Consider the following 14,823-nt stretch of genomic DNA (forward strand, 5'->3'; position numbering starts at 1 on the left):
TTGCAGTGGACTGAAACTCAACCTTGCTATCTCCTTGTTGTGTACCGTGACTAGACAACCACTACACCACTTGAAAGAGATGTTCGGTCGACCGCGCCCGTTTAAATAAATAACACTCCGTCCATCTATCTCTCCATCCCTCTACAGCTTTAGCTCCCCCTCCACGAGTTCCACCTTGCTCTCTCTCTCTCTTATAAAAAATACATCCGCCCCCCTGATCTGCACTTTACCTGAAGTTGTTTTGTGCTGACACGGGGGAATGCAGGACAAATGGACAAAAAGTGCAATTCACTGGTGAATGTGTTTTAAAAGCCACCTCCCTCCCTCCCTCCCTCCCTCGGTCCCTCACCTCCCCATGCTACTAATGTGTTCTCTCTGATGGGCCACTAGCATCTCTCTGGAACATAACTGACGTCCCCATGCAGGCCCACAGGGTATTACAGGGCTGGCTATGGGTACAGGGCTGGCTATGGGTACAGGGCTGGCTATGGGTACAGGGCTGGCTATGGGTACAGGGCTGGCTATGGGTACAGGGCTGGCTATGGGTACAGGGCTGGCTATGGGTACAGGGCTGGCTATGGGTACAGGGCAGGTGGCTGGAGGGAGGTAGAGAGAAAGGGGAAGGGTTGGTAGAGAGCGAGAGTGGCTGCTTTTAGAATAACGAGGGGGGTGAGAGGGGAACAGGATGCTGATGCCATTTAAAATCCCTATGGGAATCTATGGCACTGCTTCTTCTCTACCACTATCACCCCCTCCATTTTCTCTCTCGCTCTCTCTGATTAGTGTGTGTGTGAGGGCGAGCAGGCTGACGGTGCTGTGAGTGTGTAGTGTTGGAGTCTCACTCTATCCTTTCTGAGCGGATCAGTCGGCCTCTGCTGCTTCAGCTCCTGGCTGCTTCTCCTTCTTAACTCCCTCTCTTCTGTCCTCCCCCTCATCATCCTGTCTCCTATAAACTCTGCTGTCCTTTCCTGTCTCCCAGAATGATTTCCTGTCCTCCCTCTCTCTCCTCTTTGGTCCATCACCCCTAAATTCTTTCCCTCTTAACTCCCTCTGTCCTCTTCCTCCCTCCCCCTTCATCTACTCCTTGTACTCTCTCCTGCTAAAGGGAAAGGGGGATGCCTAGTCAGTTGTACAACTGAATGCATTCAACTGAAATGTGTCTTCCGCATTTAACCCAACCCCTCTGAAGAGAAGTGCAGGGGGCTGCCTTAATCGACATCCACGTCATCGGGGAGCACTGGGTTAACTGCCTTGCTCAGGGGCAAAACGACCTACTCCCCTCCCTTATTGTTTCTGGTCCTCCCTTCCCTTATCCTGTCCAGTCATCTCCTTCTCTTCTTTTCTCTTGTCATTCCCCCTCAGTGAGTAAGACAGTAAAACGGGGGATGAATGAACTGAGTGCAGGCCCACACAGAGAAAGACTGAGACGGAGAGAGAGGTAGTGTGAATACAGATGGAGTGCTAATGCAGTGGAGCTGTGTCCAACCAGGGCTGAGAGGGGACGTGACCGTGAAATGGCCAGCGTCTGCACCAGGCTAGAGCAGGCTCCTGTCCTGCTGCTGCTCCTGTCCTGCCCCCAGCTGTGTGACAACTGACGCAGAGAGCCCTGCACAGGGTTTCGAGCTGACCTGGGACCTGCCTCTTTTGTCTGTCTGTGTCCCTGCCCCTGGTCCGGTCCTCTATAACTGGCCTCTATCAGGCTCCTACAACACTGTACTGATCTGTGCTCAGTGGAAAGACATGCCGTTAGCCCTCTCTGAGACCCCCTCTCTCTGTCTTTCTCAAATACCAGCCCACAGCACTGAGCCAGTCTCCCTTTCCCCTCTATCTCCCTCTCACCCCGTCTCTCACTCTTCCTCTGTCCACTCTCCCCCCCCCCCTCTCTCATCCCATTCTCTCTATCTCCCTTCCTTTCTCTCTCATATGCTCTCTCATCCCCCTTACCCTCTCCCTATCGCTCTCTCTCATCTTGCTGAGCTGGTCTCTCCTTCTCTTAAATACCAGCTCTCTAAATCACTGCTTAGCTCCCATGATCCTGTACTGGATCCTGCTCCGCCACAGTTGGCTAACACATTTTCTGACATCACCACTGTCTCCAGACCTGGTCTCTCCAATATTGCCCTGCACTGGTGTCACATCAAAATCCTTCCCCACTCGCTCAGAAGACAAACCTTTTTCCTTTCCATTTCCCCTATTCCCCTGCAATGGTATCACGTCAAAATCAGCCCCTCTTAATGAGTTAACCAGCATCCTTCCTATTTCACATATTCCCCTGTAGTGGTGTCAGCCCCCCTTCAGAGGATGCATCTTCTTCGTTCTGTTTTCCTCCCGGTCTGTCAGTCTTTGGCCATGCATACAGAGAGGATGTAGTCTGTTCCTCTCCAGCCTCCAGGCCTGACTGCCCTCTGCCATCCCTCCACCCCTCAGTAAGACATGATCAAGACCAGAGACATGTATAAATAGACTGATCCAGACCATTCAGTAAGTCACATTCAGTACTGCTGCTGACCATCTCTCTCTCTGTGAAGAAACCAGCCAATCATTCTTCTCCCATGATGTGCGGTGGGGGGCTGCTGCATGTCTTTGGGACGCGGGCGGCAGCGGGCGTTATTTCCGCCCCATCTCTCTCATTACTTGCGGTTACTTGGAGCTTATGGTCGTGCATGACGCAATTTCTAAAAAGCATCATTTTCCTCAGCCAGTGGTTTTTGTGCTGGAGCGATGCATAGTGTACTTTCTGGGGTTGTTTCTGTCGTTGGCCCCATGCACCTGTCTGACATAAATAATTGTGACAGTAACTCTCTAAAAATACATGACGAATCTTTTTAATGTACTATGAAGCTAAGCATTTGTTTCTTGGGCTTCAAGAAATGTGACTGATCAAAGTGCCTCAGGCCTGAACTGGTTGAAAGTATAAGGGGATATCGGTGAACAAATGCCGTTGTCAAGGCTACGACGGCTCCAGTGCAGTGAGTGGAGCTTACTCAGGAGTTAAAAAAACGTATGTCGGATCGAGAGCCTAATGCTTCTTAAGTAGGTCTTTATGCGTTTTAGTTCAGAAAGCCATCTCTCTGCAGAAGCGACAGTTACAGGGATGGTTATAAACAGCTTGATTGCCGTAGCAAGACGAGGGGAACTGGGCAGAATGGAGTGGTGCTTCAAATCTAGCAGTTCTGCAAAATCTTTAATTAAGCCTCTCGCATTCTCCTTAATTGCAGGTTACGGAAAGAGATGAACCGAATAGGAAGCTCTGGGACAGGTCGTCCGGATGCTGGACAGCCAATAAACTGGCAGATGCAAACAGATTATCTTCAGCGGACAATTGTTCTTGAGAGTTGAAACAAAACAAGCATGTTGTGATTCTATTCATACTGGTGAACCGGCATTTGAGTTGTGTGGTTGCAATACCAACAGTCCCTTAGCACTGGTATATCTTGACATGTGTCATTCAAGACTAAGTTTAAATTGTGTGCAGCGCAATGGACTGTCTGGGTTGTCAATAGTCAGTATAGAAAACAGTCGGGCCTGTAACCTGGACCGACAGGCCGTGCTAAACATTTGCACACAAAAATGCAAGCAGCCGCATACTGTAGCAACTATAGGCCTCTACATAGAAAAAAAGAGAGATTGGCATTAATTGACTGGTTTTATGCACAACAACTTTCTATCCAAGCTGGGAGAGAGCCAGAGGAATGGCTCATGTCATGCATGTTCAGGTAGGATATACAGGACAGTTGTGTATCAAAAGAATACATCAATTGGTTGCTGATTAGTATGCTGTTGTATTGAACATGTATTTTACCATCTGCAATGTTTGAATTTCCAGCTTTTAATTACTGAAAAAGTAATTGCTGTCTGGTGGCAAGATTGTAATCTAAATGGACGCCCTACGACAACGTGTATAGCTTCGTGAAATGTTAGGCTTAACATGAGAAAATGATGACCAAATGATGGCCTTCAATAAACATTTATCCATTAAGTAAAGCTATAGGCTACATGCCCTGACACCACAAAAAGCCTATCGTGGTTTTGATAGGCAGCTGTATAGACCCTTTCAGCATCGTGGATAGGGATTGTTTGTCTATACTTTGTGAGTGGCTCTCTGGCTGACGCATTCGATTATATTTGGGGGGGGGCTGAGCTTGCTGGGAGTCCAGAGAAACTTTGTTGCGCCAGTCCAGTGAGAGTGAGGAAGATATGAGTGCATTTTTCATTGAGAGGATTGTGTACCGCTCTTCCCAAGGCGTTGTGCTCAGTGTGTTTACTGCCTGACTGGGAGAAGCGTCTCCCCGTGTGTGTGTGTGTGTGTGTGTGTGTGTGTGTGTGTGTGTGTGTGTGTGTGTGTGTGTGTGTGTGTAAGCAAAATTCTCTCTCGTGGGGAGATTTCCCACATCCCCATGAGGACAAAAGCTATTGTAGGCTTAGGGGTTGGGGAAAATTTTTGAATGGAAATCCATTTTATGTCCCCACAAGGATAGTAAAACATATGTTGTGTGTGATCATGCTGGTGAGAGCTTGTCCCATGCTGTTTAAAAGGCCAAACACCGTGGGAGAGGAAGCATTCCTTTACAGGAAGCTGTTTAGTGAAACCTTGGGACACAACACTGTCCTCTGCTAGCGCTCTGCCGCCCTCTGCTAGCGCTCTGCCGCCCTCTGCTAGCGTCCTCTATTAGCGCACTGCTAGCGTCCTCTATTAGCGCACTGCTAGCGTCCTCTATTAGCGCACTGCTAGCGTCCTCTATTAGCGCACTGCTAGCGTCCTCTGCTAGCGCACTGCTAGCGTCCTCTGCTAGCGCACTGCTAGCGTCCTCTGCTAGCGCACTGCTAGCGTCCTCTACTAGCGTGCTCTGCTAGCGTCCTCTACTAGCGTGCTCTGCTAGCGTCCTCTGCTAGCGCTCTGCTAGCGTCCTCTGCTAGCGCTCTAATGCTCTCTGCTTGCGCTCTAGCGTCCTCTGCTCTAGCGCACTACTAGCGCTCTGCCGTCCTCTACTATCGCTCTGCCGTCCTCTACTAGCGCTCTAGCGTCCTCTGCTCTACCGTCCTCTGCTTGCGCTCTAGCGTCCTCTGCTCTAGCGTCCTCTGCTCTAGCGCACTACTAGCGCTCTGCCGTCCTCTACTATCGCTCTGCCGTCCTCTACTAGCGCTCTAGCGTCCTCTGCTCTAGCGTCCTCTGCTCTAGCGCACTACTAGCGCTCTGCCGTCCTCTACTATCGCTCTGCCGTCCTCTACTAGCGCTCTAGCGTCCTCTGCTCTACCGTCCTCTGCTTGCGCTCTAGCGTCCTCTGCTCTAGCGCACTACTAGCGCTCTGCCGTCCTCTACTATCGCTCTGCCGTCCTCTACTAGCGCTCTAGCGTCCTCTGCTCTACCGTCCTCTGCTTACGCTCTAGCGTCCTATGCTCTAGCGTCCTCTGCTCTAGCGTCCTCTGCTCTAGCGCACTACTAGCGCTCAGCCGTCCTCTACTAGCGCTCTAGCGTCCTCTGCTCTAGCGTACTTTGCTCTAGCGTCCTCTGCTCTAGCGCACTACTAGCGCTCTGCTAGCACCCTCTGCTCAAGCGCCCTCTGCTCTAGCGTCCTCTGCTCTAGCGTCCTCTACTAGCACTCTGCCGTCCTCTACTAGCGCTCTAGCGCCCTCTGCTCTAGCGTCCTTTGCACTAGCACTCTAGTGCCCTCTGCTCTAGTGTCCTCTGCTCTAGCGCTCTAGCGTCCTCTGCTCTAGCGCTCTAGCGTCCTCTGCTCTAGCGCTCTAGCGCCCTCTGCTCTAGCGCCCTCTGCTCTAGCACTCTAGCGCCTTGCGCTCTAGCGTCCTCTGCTCTAGCGTCCTCTGCTCTAGCGCTCTAGCGTCCTCTGCTCTAGCGTCCTCTGCTCTAGCGTCCTTTGCTCTAGCACTCTAGTGTCCTCTGCTCTAGCGCCCTCTGCTCTAGCGCACTACTAGCGCTCTGCCGTCCTCTACTAGTGCTCTGCTAGCATCCTCTCCTCTAGCGTCCTCTGCTCTAGTGCTCGAGCGCCCTCTGCTCTACTGTCCTCTACTAGCGCTCTACTGACCAGACACCAACCTCTTTGCCCCGAACCACATATCTAGTACCAGATTAATTAACCAACCTTTAACCATTGGGAGGATTAGATAATATCAAGGCCTGTATTAATAAAGCGTCTCACTTCTGATCAAGGATCAGTTTTGCCTTATAAATCATAATGATATAGACACTTGTATCTACTCCATCCTTTAGCACCTCCAGGTACTGAGGCTCTAGGTCTTCTGGGTCCACTGGAGACAGAGGTGTAAATGCAGTTCCTGTGTTTTTATTATAGGACGGATTGGAGGACCATGTCTCACTGTCATGTATCAATGGAAAGGTTTAGCTACTGAAAGTGGGGGACATGAGAGGGTGTAGTAGATGGAGGAGGATGGGAGAGATGGCTAAGAAGAAAGCGGTAGAGAGAGGTTGCAAATAACTAGCAATCTCACCAGCCGGTGTGTCTTGTATCTGGAGTCATGAGCCTTGCAATATGACCAAACTAGGTATGAGGGAAAACGCGCACCGTCCGGGGCTTATACAACGGAGCTGGGTGTTCAGTAGCTAGGGGAGAGAGAGGGCAGACGGACTGTCCCCTGTTCTACACTATAGTAGCTTGAAGCAGGAGTTGTCATTCTGCTGTCTCGCTCTGTCAGTCACCACCACCCCACATCCTCCTCCTCTTCTCCTTCATCCCTGGCTGCATCCCTCCATCCATTTATCATCCTCCTGTCCTGTCCTCCTGCATAGCCCTCCACCTGTTCTTGCCCTCTGGACTCCAGAGGATGTCTTTTGCTTTTGCTCAGTCGTTCTGCTATTTTAGGGGTGAGGGGGCTGAGACTAAAGATAACCTCCACACTGCCCTCACACAGTTTAGGAGGAGACGTCATCGGCGCGTTGCCTTGATGTTGCAGAGACCTTGTTGAAATGTTGCTCTGACGTTATTAGGGCGTTTTGTGAGGGAATGGGGACAAGAGCAGCTCAGAGGGAGAGTAGGAAATGCCAGTGATGTTAAACACTGCTGTTAAAGCCTCAGCACCCTCACTCCTACATGCAAAAACACATCACATGGAATACAGTGCAGACTACTGACATCATCCAACCCCTCCTCTTCTTCTCCCCCTCCCTCTTGTCCTCTTTCTTTATTTTCCCTCTCCATCTGCTTTCTTTCTCAATCTGCTTTCCTCCACTGGTCTCATCCTCTTTTTCTCTCCTCTCCCTTCCCTCCCTCCTTCCTACAGAACCCTCTGTGGTCCCCTCCAACGCGGCTGTGGTGGCAGGTGCTGTGATTGGCTCCCTTCTGGCCCTCATCCTCGTCGCCGCCCTTATCGCCGTCCTGGTCACCCGAAGCCGCAGGCAACAGCAGGGTTACCGTGGCAACCCAAACCACAGCTCCTACGACATAAAGTCGCGTCTCTTCGGCGCCGGTAGGAAGGGGAGCAAGAACGGGACGGGTGCTGGTGCCGGGGGCAACGGGGCTGGCGGCAACAACAACAGCCCCATCTACGTCTACAAGGAGGGCTCCGCCCATGATGGCCTGACTGACAAGGTCAATCAACACGTGCCGCTGCACCTGGGGGGGCGTGGTGAGGGGGGGGTTGCCACGGCGCCCACGGCGCAGGACATCCTGCTGAGCGGCGAGCTGGACGAGGCAGAGCGAAGGAAGTTTGACCAGCTGGAGGACGACGAGGAGAGTTACGACCACTTTGGAGGGGGCGGGCCCATCCTGCAGCTCCGCCCACCACATGACCAGGACGGAATCATGAGCGGTTACCTTGACGACGACATGGAGTCTCAGCGCGACGGGTCGGTCATCTCACGGACTGCCGTGTACGTGTAGAGAGAACGGGCAGAGGAAGAGGAGGAGGAGGAAGGGAAAGCGGGATGAAAGGATGAATGAAAATGTCCTGGTGTTGGTGGTGTCGAGTTCTCCTCTGTTGGATCATTTGAAATATATTAACAACAACCAACAATGCAGCCCATAGAGAGAACAAGATAAAGTGGCTGAGGGAGGGAATGTACAGAAACAAGATGAACTGAATGAAGTGGCTGAGGGAGGGAATGTACAGAAACAAGATGAACTGAATGAAGTGGCTGAGGGAGGGAATGTACAGAAACAAGATGGAGGACTGGTGCATTGATAAAACAAATATTTTTCTCTGGTCCCAATATGAAAAGTGGATCACTTGATATCTATCTACCAAAACAATGAAAGAAATCCTGAAACTATCTTTCTCACATCGCTGCTCTCTGTGTGTTGTGTTCCTCATTTCTGTAGTTTAGGGACCTTGGAGATTGAAGCCTCCAGAGAGACACATTGTAGTAGGGACTTGTGGGTAAAATGGCATCTCCATGCAGCCGTTCCCTCGCTAGCTAGAGAAACTCCTCACTAAAATATTCACTCTTATCTCCACTAAATGCACAGTAGCAATGTAAGGGGTGTCACGATGATATCTGCTCCCTGCTATTCTCGTCTCTCTCCTGTGGGACAACGTTTGTTCCGGCTACAGTAGTCTTGTTTCTGCTGTATGTGATAGTACTGGGGAAGGGAACAGGAAGTTTGGCAGGGGAAGTGGTCGATGTAGTTGTGGTTAAGTAAAATGTCAAACTCTCTCTCGTGTCTGTATGTTGCAGTAGGCCTCTTTCTACCTCATTTTCTCTCTGCTATTGTGCCATCAACTGGAAGTATGTGCAGAATTTAGCTTGGGACATTCTGAAATGAAGACCGGGGTAGTCATCTAGATGAAGACCGTGCATGAAAGGGGAATTGATAGAGGGACAGGAGGGAGGGAATGGATAGAGGGAAACCATACAGCTGTTCTCTCATCTCCGGAGAGAGGGATTAGGATGAATTGATAGAGGGAGTCAAAGGAAAGGCTCTGAAACAGCAGGGCTGTTCTTCCTCTCCTCCGTTTGATCCCTCTCTTCTTGTGGTGTTCCTGACAGGAAGAGTTTGATTGCTAATGAGCCATGAAGTCACCGCTCAGCTTAGCCCACACGCACACCAAATTACCACCGCTTAGATGGTATGACGTGGACATTTTCTCTCCCTCCTCGCTCTCCCTCTCCTCCCTCCTTACCCTGTCTCTTACCTCTGTCTCTCTCCATCACCTCTCTCCTCTATCTCCTTCTCTCCCTCACCGTCTCTCTCCTCCACCAGTCTTTCTCCATCACCTCTCTCTAGTGTGTGTGTGTGTGTGTGTGTGTGTGTGTGTGTGTGTGTGTGTGTGTGTGTGTGTGTGTGTGTGTGTGTGTGTGTGTGTGTGTGAGATTTACACAGTGCTGTGTGGAGGTCAGGGATACAGGGAGAGCAGAGGGAGTATTGCATGGCTCCCTCCCTACTTACTGTACCCCCTTCCTCCTGCCAGACCTGACTCAGAAAGCCATGGTGGCATCATGCCCTGTTCACTGTACATCTCGGCTTTCATAGTTTTCTTAGTAAGGTTTCCTCCTATCCCATTGTATATGTTGCTCTGTCAATCTATACAATCACAAGGTATATCGAAATCCAAATACATGATGGCATATTTGCATCTGTAGCTAATTAAGATAGAAATGAAGTCAAATGAATTGATTGATTCTGTGCATACACAGGGGGTGTATGACCTGTTATAGGACCTATATTGACTAGCAGAGATCTAGGTATAATCCTTCATGATTCAGACAGACCAGAGCCTGATAGTTTGGTGACTCATTTGTCTTTCTAACAAGACAGTCGAGGGCTGTTCAAGCCAATATCACCATGTACAACTATTATACATCACGAGAGGCAAACTGATGACCACTGGAAGGCTATGACCAGCTGTCTTCCTGAAGAGCCTTAGTTTCCTACCCTCAATACCCCAGGTCTGAATCCCCTCTGAATCAGCCCCTTAACGATTCCTATCTCATGACTCCCCTGTGATTCACTGTGTTTCCTGGTTAATCAGTGGGGTTTCCTTGGCCGCCCTGACCAAGTGAGGCACCCGATTGGCCCATTAAGCCTGGGTCTGTTTCTGGGTCACGGCCAGCCAGAGGTCATGGGGTCAAACGATGTGTGTTTTACCGCTGAGGGCGTGGAGGGTGCCTGTGGGATGCACCTCTAATAGGGCCCTTTAACCCACAGGGTTCACAGAGAAACACACATATTACACACACACTCTGGTGAGAGAGCGACGTGTAGTAGTGTTCCAGGATGATGTTAACTCTTGTGGTGGAGGTTGACCTTGGTGTGGGGGAGGGAGAGGGGGGAGACTGAGAGGGAGGGATAGATACTGACCCACTGTGCGACTCGCCTAACCATCATCACTTGATAACACGATAGCTTAAGTCTGTCAATACAATAAATTGATAGCATTATGGCCTCAGTATAGACCAAAACTCTGACTTACATACACATTATAGATACAGTACACATGCCTAGAGCAGGGCTCTACAGTGCAACCATTTTACTCGCATAAGCGCCTAAATATTTTGCTGTGCGACATAGAATTTTTATTTAGGAGCCCCAGTGTGCTGAACAGTTTTGAATTCTAGCTTTATTACATCAAATATTTTTCACTGTGCACCTACATTTCTTTGTGTGCGCCTAAAGTTTTCAACTTAGCCACACACGTGCGCCTAAAAAAAGTCAGCGTAGAGGCCTGTAGTGAACTACTTATCATGACCACTAACAAACACGTATCTCCTATCTTTGCACTTGTGTGTAACACCAAAACAGGATATGCCCACTAGTTGTATTTGTATGAAGGTGATGAAGTGTGTCTCTGGAGAAATATTGATCATGTCCTTGGGTTTGTAATGTGAAGAGGGAGGGAGGGAAGGGAGAAAGTTCTATGTATATTTTGGTGTGAGGTATCTGTATAGTATATATGTACTGATCTTTATTTTTCTTGTCGAACTCTTGTGGAAAAAATTTGGATATTTGTCAGTATAAATAACTGCTGTATAGAGTCAATGTTGTCTCACTTCCTGAACTCACTTCCTGGTTTGGCCAAGGTCAAAGTTCAATCGGAGCCAATAATACTGTACTCAGAATGTAACTGCTTGAATAGACAACCCTTCAATGAAAAGGTATAGGATGTATAAGATGCACATCTTCAGCTATTAAATACTGCTGAATCTAGTTCATCTCAAGAACAATAGTTGAAATGCATGTAAAGATTTTAGTTTTTCAGCCAGGATGATGACTGAAATAACTGGATTGACAGGTTCACTAAACTCAATCAGAACACTTAAGATACCTGCCCCTTCACCCATAAACACACACCCTATTTATCAGATAGACTAGCACCCACAGAGTCAGCGCTGTGTGTGTGGTTTCTGAGTCAGCGCTGTGTGTGTGGTTTCTGAGTCAGCGCTGTGTGTGTGTGTGTGGTTTCTGAGTCAGCGCTGTGTGTGTGTGGTTTCTGAGTCAGCGCTGTGTGTGTGTGGTTTCTGAGTCAGCGCTGTGTGTGTGTGTGTGGTTTCTGAGTCAGCGCTGTGTGTGTGTGTGTGTGGTTTCTGAGTCAGCGCTGTGTGTGTGTGGGTGGTTTCTGAGTCAGCGCTGTGTGTGTGGGTGTGACTCGGGCTGTGGGACGTCTGTCAGTGCCACAGGGTGTGTAACCCTAATGTAACCCCCATTTCCTGCCCCCTCTGTCTCTTAGCATAGGGAGTTAGAGGAGACATTACTGTACACTGTCCCCTGCAGCCTGATCTCACACTCACACACACACACACACACACACAGAAAGAGGGAACTAGTAGGAGAGACACTTTCCCAAACACACACAAACACTCAGTGGTCCCAACTAAGCTCAGTGGTCAGAACTGTGTCAGCACATTCACAGACCTTCTGTTCTCCAGAGACTGGGAGAGAGAGCCACACACACACTCCTCTTGCCCAATGTCAGAGAGTTTAAGGAGAATGTGTTCTAAGAACACTTTCAGAGAATCATCTGTACTGTTACTCTCTCTGTGAGTGCTGCGTTTTACAGCTTTCCCAAAATAAAATACCCAATTGGCCAAACTTGACCTCCACTGACTGGTCCCGAAGTAAAATGCTCCTAGAAAATCACTATCCAACTATGTCTTCAGTCTTTTACAACATATTTATTTTTAAAGTAAATGTTTTCTGGGAATCTACTTCTCTTGACCTCCACTTGTACTGCCTGGCACAAAGGTTTTAAAATCAAAATGCTTTTAGAGAGTTGACGTGATGTTCCTGACCTGGAGCGAACACAGAGTTGGGTTGTTGTTTAGTTGTTGTTGATAATCCACATCGTCCTCCTCTGGCTCTAAACACTGATGACTAATCGAAGCCTTAACTTCCTGGTCGTCTCCATCGCCCCCCCTGACGTGTACATAGTATAAATATATAAATACAGTATCTAACGGAAAGAATTACTAATTTATGGTGTCACGTGTTCTATTTCTCAGCGGCAAGCATGAAGGATTTACTCTATTCTGTATCAATGCTTAGTCCCATCTTTTTATCTCTTATTGCAGTGCTTTATAATTTATGTTTTTGGAGTGCTTTATTTCTCGACTGCTTTGCTGTGATTACTACACCAAAACAGGCTTAATGTGCTTTTACTGCACAAAATGGTGCACGGTGCACACTCGAAACAATCTTACCACAAAATGTGCTTTTTATTCACCATTCTCTGAACTTGTGTATTTTATTTTTTAAAGAAACATTTTAGAATTTGTCACTATTTGTCATGTCTTTCTATTATTTATTTTTTTGGATTTGGTTGCAATTAAAGTTTTCTTGATTTTTGAAATGATGACCTTGTTGCTGTGTATTATGTACATAGAAGGAAATGGAACGCATATAAATAGTAATTGAATGTAGGTATGTATCTGGGTATATTTCTTATTAATGTCCTCTGTTAGCTAGTGTCACATGTTAGCACACCCTGGATGCTGCTGAGTCTTGCTGTTTGTCTCGTTTCGGTTGTGATAAAACTGTTCATTGTCAACAGAGTGCTGATAACGTACAGTATCTAGGCTATGGGAATCAACACGAAGGTTAGAGGTGAAGTGTGTTAGCTCACGTTTCACTCACACACCCAAGCCCCTCCCCCTGTTTGTTTGATTTGCATATGTCATCTGATTGGCTGAATTGACCCTGCCGCTGTGGTAACGGGTAGTTTGGACAAGAGATACTGTGTGTAATGGCTTAGGAATGTGGTGCTGCTTTAGTGTTACTCCTGGAGGCAGAGGGAGAGTTTGTTATCAGTTGGGGAATGTGCATGCTGGCTGAAACGAAGTAATTAGACCAGCTCTCAAGGGCTGCATTCTTTGAACCCGCTGACTCAACCAGACTGGTTTGGTCCAAAAAGTGGGAGGAGGAGACACGTGCTTCCATGCGCCCATCATTTTATCAGTGTAAAACCGTGTGACCTTCACTCCCCACAGTAATACAGTGCAGAGATGAAGTCGAAATGGATTCATTGTGTGAAGGTTTGAATGTTTTTCTGCCCTGTAGTCTCCGCTAGAACCAATTTGGTTCTTTAGGTCTGTATCTTCCGTGTCTTGACTCATTGCCACAGGTCTGTGTGTGTGTGTGTGTGTGTGTGTCGTCTATGGGGTTTTTCCGTCGATGCTCAAACTATTCACAGTCCAGACAGCCATCTGGCTCCACTAATTGCTTTGAGTTTGAGGCTGGAAAAATGAAAAGGCGACACTCACTCTCTCCTCTGGGCTCCTGGCTGAATGCTAAAGACTTCCTTTCACAACAGAACAGAAATGGTGGCATCTCTTGAAACACCTGAGAGGGATACACCCACACTGTGTTGCACTCAACAGAAATATTTCATAGTTTAAGAGTAGTGACCCCTTAAACCAAAACCTGGCTGTTCAACCAAAAACCACATCATCTAGATTTGAATCCAAACTGACACTGCGGTGCCAAGCTCTGTGTTGTCCAATCCCCGTTCTAACGTAGTGCTGTACCAGTCCAGTGTCAATCCGCTGTAGTTCTATTGTAGTGATGCTCGGGGCACTGTCATGGTGGCCCTGTTCTGGCTCCCAGTGACGGGAGAATGAGGCAGACGTTGTTTTTGTCTGTCGGACTCGATTAGGAATAATCGTGTGGGTTTCTGTGTTTGTGCACGGCAGAATGTACTTTAACGGCATGTTTGTGTGTTTAGACACCAGCAAAGTTTCTGTCTGGTATGATGGCCTGAGGGGGGTACTGTGTGTGTGTGTGGACATCGGAGTGGGTAGACACATATGTATACTTATCTGCGCGTACGCCTGTTTACCCTGCAGCATTCAAAGTTTATACTGTCCATGGCTTCTAATTGTCTGAGCTACTGTCCAGTCCATACAGTAGTGTATAGATTAACACACACTTTAACCTGTTCTAGTCTGCTGATGGATGGATAGAAGCTAGCCTGTCTCCGTTTAACCCCTCACCCTTAGGCTCCAGGCCTGACTCAACGATTCCAGAGTGAATCACAGTAGGATTTATTGATGGGCTGACCCATGAGGGCATCTCTTCAATGACCTATGTGAGTAGCCAGCCCAGTTCTGACCTTTTTTTAATGTGAATGGAAACTCCTTTTGGCCTCATCACATGTTTTTTGTAGATTCTGTTTGACTTCCTCCAATCCAGAGCCACAGATTTACGGTGCATTCTTTTTGTTGTACTGTTTTTCTAAAAAAAAGTAAAACATTTTTTTTAAACCAAATACTATATATGAGCCGGGTGCTGCACACCAATGACAATATTTGACATCTTACAGAGCACTTTTTCCATGTGCTGTATTTGATCTTCTACTCCCTGCTGTTTGCATAATGATGGCTTCTCCTGGCCTAGCCTGGGTACATGCCTGTCTGCA

General features: G+C 48.2%; 1 protein-coding gene across 2 annotated transcripts in view; it reads left to right on the forward strand.

Annotated features, from left to right (window-relative positions):
* Nucleotides 1-12,762, forward strand: part of LOC106579633 (poliovirus receptor) — a 59,976-nt gene extending 47,214 nt beyond the window's left edge. For both annotated transcript variants that reach the window (XM_045702144.1, XM_045702145.1), the window contains exon 7: nt 7,258-12,762. In XM_045702144.1, coding sequence (XP_045558100.1) covers nt 7,258-7,856 — 599 coding nt within the window. In that variant the 3' untranslated portion in view covers nt 7,857-12,762. The remainder of the gene's footprint in view (nt 1-7,257) is intronic.
* Nucleotides 12,763-14,823: the final 2,061 nt, after the last annotated feature.

Source organism: Salmo salar, chromosome ssa02 (assembly GCF_905237065.1).
Source record: "Salmo salar chromosome ssa02, Ssal_v3.1, whole genome shotgun sequence".
NCBI classification, from domain to species: Eukaryota; Metazoa; Chordata; class Actinopteri; order Salmoniformes; family Salmonidae; genus Salmo; species Salmo salar.